At 41.1% G+C, this 12,252-nt stretch overlaps 1 protein-coding gene across 1 annotated transcript in view; it reads right to left on the bottom strand.

Annotated features, from left to right (window-relative positions):
- Myo16 (myosin XVI) overlaps positions 1-12,252 on the bottom strand; it is a 269,234-nt gene that overhangs the window by 101,479 nt on the left and 155,503 nt on the right. The window contains exon 23 of the mRNA XM_042697004.1: positions 711-786. Coding sequence (XP_042552938.1) covers positions 711-786 — 76 coding nt within the window. The remainder of the gene's footprint in view (positions 1-710; positions 787-12,252) is intronic.

The raw sequence follows: 12,252 nt of genomic DNA, 5'->3' as shown, positions 1-12,252 counted from the left end.
CAGAAATTGTATCTATCTATATACATATATTCATGTCTTGCCTTCTGTGTGTATGTGTGTGCTGGTGTGTGAATATTTAAAGTATGGTCTTACATATGCTGTAGAATTCTAGTTTATTTATACATACAAAGGAGTAATGCCCCTAGAAGAAGGACCTGGTAAATAAATTATCCATGTACAAGAGTGCACATAAATAGTTACATAAATGTATACGGGTACATGAATACATATATGACACATATATATAGAGAGAGAGACACATATGAAGGTATCAGATCCTTCTATGTAGTGGGCATTACTCCTTTATAACTGAAAATGCATAAGAATAAAATACTACCTCTTGCCTCTAGAGTCATTTAAGTAATGAAATTCACCCCCTCTGTGGCCTAAAAATCTTTGGAAATAGTATTCATCTTCATTAGTCTACACAGAAGAATTTTTCTTTATATTAATACCCCTAAAATATGTAAAGGTGTTTTACATTCCTCTCTGCTAAAAGCTTAGTTAAATTATGGTTTCTTCTGGATTCTAAATTAAATTGTTAGCAATGTAGATGGTGGCGAGGCTGTTTCTTATTATCCTGGGCATTAGAATGCAAAGCTGTCTCAATTATCCCTTAGGTGGAGGCATATTTTATGGAAAACATTCAGAGACAGAGCAGTTAGGAATGTATGGAATGCTAACAAGTGCAGGAGGAAAACTTAACTTACTTTTCATTACAAATAGAAGATTCTGTGAAAGGGAATCTTTATTTTTCTCAATTGCTCCAACAACATCATACATTACCTATAAAAAAAAAAAAAGAAAATGACATAATTACTATTGATTGCTCATGACCATGAAAGGAAATTCCTTTAAAGAATAACTTGACTCAGCTGACATTTTAAATTATTCTTGGAAGAAGCATCTTCAAGCCTAGAATTCAGGTAACATGTAACTCAAAAGCCATCATCCGTGTGTTCTTGCTTTATATGTTAAACACAAGACATTTCTCTTCTTCCATTTTGCAAGGCTTTCTTTCATCTTCCAGTTTAAGAGCAAACAGAGCCCACAGTCCCTTTGATAAGCTGACCACATCCAAACAGTCAGTTTATTCTGAAGAGCTGGAACTCATTCAGAAAACACCTCTATGCCAAGTAGGAGTATTGAAACCTTGGGCATGAAATGTGATTTCAATCCAAAAACACTCAGTGGTCTAATCAGCTACTCTGCAGTCCTTCAAATGAAGTAAACATGAAAACCAATGAATTATGGATTATCCTGAGGATAATTTTCTCCACCATAGTTTACTTGTGAATCTACCTGAGTGAGTGTATTGTTAGATTTTACTGGACTCCAGCCTTGGCTGGGATAGGGTGTCTCTGGGAAACGGTGGTGGTGTGGCTGTCTAACCCAAGCACAAATGCTTAATGTCCTACGAAGCCAGAGCAGCCACAGAAGGCTGATGGTCAGAAGGTTGATGAATTTCAACACGTGCTGCTTGCAGAAAGGTCTTGGAGCATAGCACCATGCACAAAAGGTCTCCTTGGTCCTGAGCAGAGCAGGATAGAGCCAGGGAGACGGCTGAACAATGACTCCTCACCTGTCTCTCTTTCCTGGTTGGCAATCAAAGAAAACAGCAGGAGCATTTACATCTACTTCTCTGGTGATGTCCAGAGACCTAGGTCCAAGGCAGAAGGAAGGGAGGAGACACAGAGAAGGAAGCAGTGAAGAAGAGTCTGTGAGGCCTGGAGGAGAAAGCCAGAGAAAGACCAGAGGCTGGATAGCAAAGAGGCATGCCTCCTAGGGTGGCTTTTAATTCTCAGTGTCCTCCTTGCAACCCTTGGTGAACATTTCTTCCTGGCTGCCATTGGAGACTGTACAGCACAGAAATTTCCACCCATGCTAGAGACTCCAAGTTGCCCTATGAACTCAAAAGCAAATACTAGTTGTGCTGACAGACAGTATAAGAACTAAACGTTTTCAGGTAGAATTAGTTCCATGGCTACATAGTTGTGCTTGAGTGAGAACGCGGCACAGCTGGCCTGCACTGTGAGCTGTCTTATGTTACACATGTGTGCATTTATATACATGTGAATTTATTGCCCTCAGCTTTGATCAAGTAGAATCAGGAAATAATAGTAAATTTTAAACAAGTCAAAACAAATATTTTTCATTCCCGTCTGCTTATTGCCTAGCTCAGTTAACACAGACAATCCTTTAGACAACTGCCTTTGGCTGTGTTCATATCGTTGTGTGCTCTGCTGAAGGCCTCCCTGCCTTTGTTTTATAAAAACCTGACTCCCCCAAAGCATTGGTATCAAAAAGCCAGGCAATAACCAAGGTAATAATGAATAAAATTCGAAACTGAAAACTGGAGATTTGTTTAAAGGTAGTATCTTTAGTAGAAGTTGAGCGGTGTTAGGGGAAAACTGAAGCAAACATCCACAGTATAGCCCTGAACTCCTGCATCCAGAGCAGATGAGGCTTTTTTCTCTGAAACCAGAGATGCAGGGTCACCAGGCATCGACTGTGTATGCTTTGTGACATGCGAACAGTTTTGTGAAATGTAGAGCAGCAGTTCTCAATAAGGCCTCCATGACCCCAGATAGGCCTGGCCCGGCTGGACACTTATGGTCACCACTGCAGACAGAACAGATAGAGACACGGCTAAACATGCCTGGTGAGCAGAGTCCCTGCCACAGGGAAGAATTCTTCTGTCCAAACAGCCACAGAACTGACATGAAAATCCTTGATCAGATCTTAGGAAGTGGAAAAAGCTACCCATGAGCCTGGATTAGGAGAATTGATATTGTGAAAATGGCAATACTGCCTCGAAGTCAAAGCAGACACCCTGAAAACATTACAGGAAGGAATAGGAGAAACACTAGGGCTCCTTGGCACAGGTCAAAACTTTCTTAATAAAGACGCAGAAGCTCAACAAATCAAAGAAAGGTTGGGCAATGGGATTGCATGAAACTGCAGAGCTTCTGCATGGTAAAGGACATAGCTAGCAAGATCAATAGAAAGCCCATGGACTGGGAGAAGATCTCCACTAGCCATACATCAGACAGGGGCCTCATATCTAAAATATACTTAGAGTTCAAAAAATGAAACCCCAAAAAACAAATCCTCCAAGAAACAACCACCCCATTCACAAGTGGACTAAAGACTTAAGGAGAGACGTCTCTGAAGAGGAAATAAGAATGGCCAATATGACACATGAAGAAATGCTCAACTTCTCTGGCCATAAAAGAAATGCAAATCAAAACTACATTGAGATTCCACCTCATCCCAGTTAGAATGGCCATTATTAAGAAATCTAATAACAACAGATGCTGGATGGGGAAGTGGCCCAAAGGGATTGGGAGTGTAAACTTGTTCAACCACTCTGGAAAGCAGTATGGAGGTTCCTCAAAAGCCTAAACATAGAGCCCCCCTATGACTCAACAATCCCACTTCTGGGCATTTACCCAAATAACCACAAACTAGGCCATACCAATGCTATGTTAGTTCATTAGTGTGGGAATCATGTCAGGGATTTCCCAGAGGACAGAGTTGAGAAATACAAACATATACACACGACACAGACATAAAATGTACATTTGAGCATGGATATACACACATATACACACACTCCCATTGTATACACATATGCATACTCGTCCAAGCATGCCTATACATACACGCAGTTTTTTTAAAAAATTATTTAAACAATTTTCCTCCTTCCACTCCCCAAATTATACCAACATCAAATAAAGTGAAAAAAGGGGTTGTAAAAACAAATTGTTTAAATAGGGATACAGGTGGACCTATTGCAACAATGAGATGTACAAGACGTTATGTCAAATAACGAACTTTACAACTTTGGCTGGAGGGGAGTTGGGGAGATGGGAAGGGATGGGAAGGGGCAACAAAGGAGGAGGCAACAATGCTTGATAAGAAATGTACTCATTACCTTGCTCATGTAATTGTAACCCCTCTGTATGGTATTTTCAAAATAAAAAAAACTTAATAATAATAATAATGATGATAATAAATATTAAAAAACGATTTAAGGGAAATATCTAACCAGATTTGAAATCTGATCTTTTAGTCAGATAATGTCTTTGATCTAATAAAATTTGGTATTGGCTTTGTCAAAGGCAATTTAAAAATCTAAAATGAATGACATCTATTCACGATAACTTCTGTGCGTGTTCAAATCACTTATAAATTTTAAATTAAACTTTTCACTCAGAGATACTATTAGACTCCTGTAGACTCACAGGAAATGAGGTAGACAGATTCTGTTTAACCTTAATAGGTTCATTGAGTGGTAATAACTACATATTGAATGTTGCTATGATTAGTACAGTGAAACTACTGAATACTTACCTCAGCACATTTTTGGACATATTCACTGGTCAATATTGGTTGAGTCTATTTGTGTGGCTCTATTTCTGGAGTCTTGACCCTTCTCTATTGGTCTATGTGTGTACCTCTTGCGATGGCCAATGCTTCATCATGCTATGTGAATTCCAGGAGCCCCACCATTCTTTACATTTCTCCCACCCCGTTCTTTAGATGATCACAGAGCTATCTCAGTCTCTTCATCTTTCCACAGAAGTTTTAGAATAATATTGTCTATAGCCCTCTATTTACAAAAATCTTGCTGAGTGTTAAACCTGTATGCCAACTGGGGAAGAAGTATTTCTGTGTCAATTATTACTAAATTGGCGATTTACTATTTCTGTGTTCTGATCCACAAACAAGCTTGTCTTTCCAGTTCAACCCAGGATTTCTTTCATCACTCTTCTGTGGTTTTTAATCATTCAATTATCTTCATGTTTCCTTACATGTATACCTAAGTGGTGTATTGTTTATGATTATAACTGTTATTGTGTTTTTAAATTATAGATGTGTTATTGAGTGCCTATAGCTGACAGATAGAAACATGATGGAGTTTTTTAAATGATCATGTCAGATGTCATGACTGCTGAACACACTTATTACTTCGGAGTTTCTTTCTTTTTGGTAGATTCCTTGGGATTTTCACATTGCCATTTATGACTCGTATAAACAGGCATGGGTTTATTTCTTCCTTTCCAATCTGTCTGCCTTTTATTTCTTTTCTTGCTTCATTATACTTGCTAGAAAGCCTAGCCCTGAGCAGATTATAATGGAGAGAGTGGGTATTTTTTTTTTAATTTTTTTTTTGTGAACATACTGTACAGAGGGGTTACAATTACATGGGCAGGATAATGTGTACATTTCTTATCAAGCATTGCAGCCTCCTCCTTTGTTTACCCTTCACATCCCTTCCCTACCTCTCCCCTCCCCCCCCAAGCCTCCCCCCTCCCCCCCCCCCCCCCCCCCCCCCCGCACCAACGTTGTAAAGCTCGTTTTCGACATGACCTTGTACTTCTCATTGTTGCAACAGGTCCCCCTGTATCCTTAAACGACTTGTTTTTCCCCATCTCCTCCACAAGTTATACTGACATCAAATATAGTGAAAGCAGGGGTTATACTGTGGGGGAGGGACATACAAAGCAACAAAGAAATAATCTTATAAATGCGTTATAAACAAATGCATGAAAGAAAAAAGTGTTAAAATACATATCTAAGGGTTCATTTTCCTAACATCACATTATCTGACCTTTTCCGCTTGACTCATACATATACTAGATATTGCAAATAAGGGAAACCATGGGACCTGTGTTTCTTTGGGCCTGGCTTACTTCACTTAATATAATTTTTTCCAAGTTTTTCCATTTCCTAACAAATGGGGCAGTGTCATTCTTTCTGATGGAGGCATAGAATTCCATTGTGTATATACACCACATTTTCTTGATCCATTCATCTACTGAGGGGCATCTGGGTTGGTTCCATATCTTAGCTATGGTAAATAATGCTGCAATAAACATAGTTGTGCTGGTAGCTTTAGTGTGGTCTTGTTTGTAAACATTTGGGTAAATGCCCAAAAGTGGGATTGCTGGGTCATAGGGGAGCTCTGTGTGAAGTCTTTTGAGGAACCTCCATACTGCTTTCCAAAGTGGTTGAACAAGTTTACATTCCCACCAACAATGAAGTAAGGTTCCCTTCTGTCCACATCCCCTCCAGCATCTGTTGTTGTTAGAGTTCTTGATTTTTGCCATTCTAACTGGAGTGAGGTGGTATCTCAATGTTGTTTTGATTTGCATTTCTTTTATGGCTAGGGATGTTGAGCATTTCTTCATGTGTCTATTGGCCATCCTTCTTCCTTCTTCAGAGAAGTTTCTCTTTAAGTCTTTAGCCCACTTATTTATTGGGTGGTTGTTTCTTTGAGGATTTGTTGTTGGGGGATTTAAGTTTTTGAGTTCCAAGTATATTTTAGATATGAGGCCCTTGTCCGTTGTATGGCTCGTGAAGATCTTCTCCCAATCCGTGGGCTTTCTATTGATCTTGCTAGCTATGTCCTTTGCCATGCAGAAGCTCTGCAACTTTATGCAATCCCTTTTGTCCAACCTTTCTTTGATTTGTTGTGTTTCCGGGTCTCTATTCAGAAAATTTCGGCCTGAGCCAAGGAGACCCAGGGTTTCTCCTATTCCATCCTGTAATGTTTTCAGAGTGTCTGCTTTGACTTCGAGATCTTTGATCCATTTGGAGTTGATTCTGGTGCAGGGTGATATATAAGGATCTAGCTTTAGTTTTCTACAAGTAGTTAACCAATTTTGCCAGCACCATTTACTGAAGAGGCTGTCTTTCTTCCATTCTATTGTTTTAGCTCCCTTATCGAAGATTAGATGGCTATAGGTCTGTAGGTTCATTTCTGGGTTTTCAATTCTATTCCATTGGTCCTGAGGTCTGTTCTTATGCCAATACCAAGCTGTTTTGATTACTATGGCTTTATAGTAGAGTTTGAAATTTGGTATTGATATTCCTCCAGCAGTGTTCTTTCCGTTGAGGAGCGTTTTTGCTATTCGGGGTCTTTTGTTGTTCCATATGAATTTTTGGATCGCCTCTTCTATTTCCTTGAAGAATGAGGTTGGAATTTTGATAGGTATCGCGTTGAATTTGTAGATAGCCTTGGGAAGTGAGAGAGTGGGTATTTGTGCCTCGTTCCCAATCTTGGGAGTAAAATACTCAGCTTTCACCTTTAAATGCATTATCAGTAAGACTATTGTGGGTGCTTTGACCAAGTTGAGGTTGTGGCTTCCATTTTTATTTTTCTAAAAGACTTTTTTTTAATGGATGGTTGTTGAATTTTACCAAATGCTTTTTTCTGTATTCATTGGTACAGTGGAATAATTTTTCTTCTTGAGTATTAATATATTGGATTACCTTAATTAATTTTGAAGTATTGAATTAGTTTTGCACTCCTGGAAACAAATCCCCAGTTGGCGATGGCAATAATTCTTTTACACATTACTGAATTCTACTTGGTAACATTTGAAAGCAGTTTTAAATCTACATTCATTAAAGATATTTCTCTGTAGTGTCCTGAGCATAGGTACATATACACAGGTGTGTGTTACGGATGTCTGGTTTAGATACCAGGGTAACATTTGCTTTATAAAACCAATTGGGAAGCGTTCTGTATCCTATTCTCTGAGAGGCTTGTGTAAAGTTGGTGTCGATTTCCCTTTAAACATCTGGTAGAGCTCTCTAGTGGAACCATCTGGCACACACAGCTTTCTTTTTCGGGGGAGATTTAAAATGACAAATTCATTTCCTTGATAGGCTTATTCAAATGATCGATTTTATATCGGGTGAGTTGAGGTAGCATTTTGTTGTTGTTGTTTAGTTTAGATTTTTGAGGAACTGGTCCTTTTCACCTAAATTATCAAATGTCTTTTGATTTTCCCTTTTGATTTTTTTTATTGTAGGGTCCATAGAGATAATTCCTGATATTTGTTATTTGTTTCTTTTCTCTTTCTTTTTTTTTGTGTCAAACTGACTAAAGATTCGTTTTCTTATTGATGCTTTCAAAGGAATGCCCTGTCTTTCATTGATTTATCTACTGACATTTGTCAACTTGATTGGTTCATTCTTTGTCATTGTTTTCCAATTACTTCATCTGGGTTGATTTTGCTCCTTAATTTTTGAGGTAGAAACTTACATGACTGATTTCAGAATTTTACTATTCTCTAATATATGCACTCAGTGCTGTCAATTTTCCTTTGAGTACTGTTTTAACTGTGACTCTCAAATTTGATATAAAATTTTCATTTTCATTCAATTTTCTGTATTTATTTTGACATTCTTTTGAAGACTTTCCTCTTTCCTCTTCTCATGGATTATTTAGAAGGCCACTGTTTGTTTTCTAGGCATTTAGAGATTCTTTTTTTTTCTGCTTCTCCTATTGAGGTCTGGCAAACTTGCTCAGAATCATCTCAATTCCTTTGAATTTGTTTAGTTTTGATTTGTGGTCCTGCGTGTGGTCTAACTTGACACATGTTCCAAGACTACTTTAAAACTGTGAATTCTGTTTCTGGTGGCTTAAATCACCTGTGAAGACTGAATTGGTCCTGATGGCTCCTGGCGCTTAGTATCCTTGTTCATTTGTATTCAGTTACTCTCACAGTCGTTAAGAGGTGTGGCTGACATGTCCGGTTTCCTCTATGTCTATAGGCTTCCTCTGCTGCCACCTAGTAAGGGGTGCAGCCTCAAACTGTCATCCCCACAGGCAGCTGGGGTAGGACAGGCAGGAAGAGTGAGTTCTCATAACTGTGTTAGTGGGTGGCCCTCCTCCTCTAGACTCTCAGAACAGACTTTGCTGGGGGGGAGGGGGGAGCGGTAAGAGTAGACACAACTTTCTATGTGGTGAAGAGCACTCTGCCCTGACTTATCCCTCCCACACCCCCAGGCCCATGGATAGGACCTAGTGCCAGGAGCACAGGTACACAGCACAAATTCACATGCTCAGCCCCATGCTGAAATCCCAAAGAATCCCATCCCTTTGAAAACTGCACACATGCACACACACACACACACACACACACACACACACAGAGAAATGCAATTTTCATGAGTGTAACTAAAAAGGCTCGTTTGCTTTGTAAAACATGTAATAAATGATATGGCCACAGCTTAAAAAAACAATTATAATCTAGGTGCTAAGACCTTTGTACACATCAAGGCTTTCCAAAGAAGCAGTCTAACGTTGTTTATTGATGTGTGGATTATGAGGAATTGACCCAGACTGTTATAGAGGCTGAGATCTGCCATTGGCAAACTGGAGTCCCGGAACTGCCAGTTCCCAGTCCTTGGAGTGGGAGAGCAGCTGGTGTGGATTCCAGTTTGTGTCGGAAGGCCTGAGAACCAAGACCTTTGGGGACAGGAGAAGATCTATGTCCAACTCCAGGTCACAAGTGTGGGTAGTGAATTCAATTGCTCTTTCCTTCACTGGGCTGTTCAGGCCCTGAGCCCCAGCATGATGCCCCTCTGGGAAGGCAAGGCCCGCCTGACCCCATCCCACCTATCAGCTCAAGCCTTCTTCTCTTCCAGGGACACTCAAACTTAGCCTGCTCTTGAAACACTAACTTCATTGACAAGGGATAGTTGTGTACCATTATGGGAGATGATATGTTATTTTGGCCTATGTATACACTATAGAAAGAAACAGTCAGGTTGATTAATTAGCTTTTGATCAGCTCATGGTCTGGTCAAATTCACATACACACAGACACACAGACATACACCCCCCCCCCCATGCCGTAACCATGCAGCTAATTAGAAGATGGAACCAAAAGCCCCCACATCCAAATCCAACTTAATAATTGTTAGTATCAAATGCCGAATGCATCCCCTCCATCGATGGAAGAATGTCCACTTCTAATAGAACCCTTTAGGAGACTTAGGATGATTCTTTGGCAGGTATGACAATCTATCTCTGTTCCCTACTGTGCTTGTCTCCTCACTTCTGTCACCCACCCCCACCCTCTTACCTGTCTTCTACTTACTCCTTCCCTGATTTTCCACAAGGCCATAGTTGCTTTGTGGCCTAGCACTCAAGCATCTAGCTGTGGAGGAAGGGCAGGAGCCTCACAGAGGCCCAGATCCTGGCTCCAGTCCCAAGGGCTCCTAGTGACTGAGGAGGCCTGGGCAGGAGACTGAGTCTCAATGATTTTTCATCTAAAGGCATTGGTGGAATGTATGTTCTCTTTCCTTCCTTCCTTCCTTCCTTCCTTCCTTCCTTCCTTCCTTCCTTCCTTCCTTCCTTCCTTCCTTCCTTCCTTCCTTCCTTCCCCATCTCTTTTCAAAGATGAATGAAAAGAGCTGTTCATATACACCAAAAGCACCGCACCTGTACTTTGCTAGTGAATGTGTTCCATCCCTGCTTTTGGAGCTCCCCTCTCCCAGCCCTCTTCCAGCTTCGTTGACATCCCTGACTTGAATCCTAGAGTGATCTGTGTCATCCCTTTGAGGCTGTTCCACAGGATGCTTGCTCAACAAAAAGATCATTCCATCCTGCCATTTTTAATCAGCTGACGCTTGCTACTCTGTAGAAGGGTTGCTTGGATACCAGGTGTTTTCTTTGGAGGGGAAACATGTAAAATCCTCACCCATCCATCCATGGTCCAACTAGAGTGATGGCTGTCCTTGGAAATGGCAGTCAATCCAGAGGCAGCAAGTGTGCAAGGAAGAGACACGGGGCAGAGAGGAGCAGGCACTAGATCCCTGGGAAATCCACAGAGAGGAAGGTGCAGAGCCAAGTAGGTAAAATACATAGAAGATTTCAATGCACGGAAAACACTATCTGTCCTTGAGCCACTGCGGCGGCTTGGCTAGTCTGGTGTTAGGAGAATGGAGAAATGCCTGTCCTCTAGCGGTAGCACCACCCAGAATGAAGGAATAGTAGCAGATTTTAGCTAGCAGATCCTGCTTGGGCACTTACACAGCTGCTCGGCTCAGTGCCTTGCTCCTCCATTCTTTCATAATCACTGGCTTATTATTTGATGAAAACAACGACGTAAAAGCAGTAACTGGTGGAAGCTCACTCCCTCTGTCATTATAAAACAGGTCCCTAGTCCTCTGGGTGAAACGTGTCTCTCTTTTGAATGGGGATATAAGCCTCAGGCTAAATGTGACAGCATTCCTCATGCAGGTAATAGAGGAATGGACCTACGTGCACCCTGGTCTTTTAAGTTCACTGTTGTGTTTTTAAGAATTTCCTTCGGAATGATTCTGTTCAATAAAATGACTCCAAAGGAAACTGAGCCTGTGTGCTTCTGCCTCAGGAGCGAGCAATACTCACTGAAGCCCTTCCACCTGGACGTCACGTGGAGATGCAGCATGAACCAGACAGAAGTGACAGCCAGCTGTGCTTTTGGATGTACTTGCTGTAACACTCCGCGTGGCAATAAATGCAATCAAAAGATACATTATGTCGGCTGTATAGGAAAACAGGGAGGCTGCGAATCACAGCTCATCAAGACACCAGTTCCCTGGCTCCATAAAGAAAACAGAAGTTGCAAAACGCAAAGCCTGAGCACTGAAGGCCTTCATGCTCTGGCTTGGTTCATCACCAAGGAAACCAGGATCCAAAAGCAACAGTCAGGCAAAAAGAACTCTATCCACTAATCATGGTGGATTCCCAGAATTTCCGAAGACTCTGTGCAGGAGGGGGGTTCAGCAGGCAGGGTGAGCTGTGAGCTCCTGGGTCTGCAAACCTTTGTCTCTGGGGGAGCCCGTGCTCAGTAGGGGCCAGGAAACACTAGCTTAAGTCCCTATAGTATTACTGATTTGTTCAGCAGCTTGAAATGGGGGCGAAAGATTTCCTGTAGGGTAACATCCTCACTTATGTCTGTCCAGGTCAGTACACTTCAGCATTCCTACAGGAAGTCCCAGTAACGGGAACTTCATACTTTCCCCCATTGAATCCCCATTGTACCTGGAAGTTAAAGTGAAATGATCGGAGCTAGAAGGAGCAATGGATTATGGGAAGTGGTGGTTCTTGTTTCAGTACTGCCTGTCAACTACAACTTGCTGGTGAGCTGAACTGGGGTCTTTGAGTCAGAAGTGTATGCAGCCAGCCTCTCCAGTCCTATAATTTCTCTATTCAATTTCCGGCTGAACTTTGGTCTATGGACCCTCAAAGCGATTTGATAAGCACAGTAGAAAACAAAAACAAAAGCAAAACATTGGCTTAAGGATATGAATACAAAAACAATCACCAGTGAATGCCACCTATTCGGATTTCTAAATTGCCTTTAGTGTGGCTAATACCAAAAGTTATTAAAACAAAGCCATGATCAGATTAGGAGATTAGGAAGGCTCACATCAAAGTCTGGAATAAATTAAGGAGAACAG

The sequence above is a fragment of the Dipodomys spectabilis genome, unplaced genomic scaffold (genome assembly GCF_019054845.1).
Source record: "Dipodomys spectabilis isolate Male_0828 unplaced genomic scaffold, ASM1905484v1 ptg000215l, whole genome shotgun sequence".
NCBI lineage: Eukaryota > Metazoa > Chordata > Mammalia > Rodentia > Heteromyidae > Dipodomys > Dipodomys spectabilis.
Note: the sequence above shows the minus strand (reverse complement) of the source record. Positions and strands in the feature narration are given on the sequence as shown.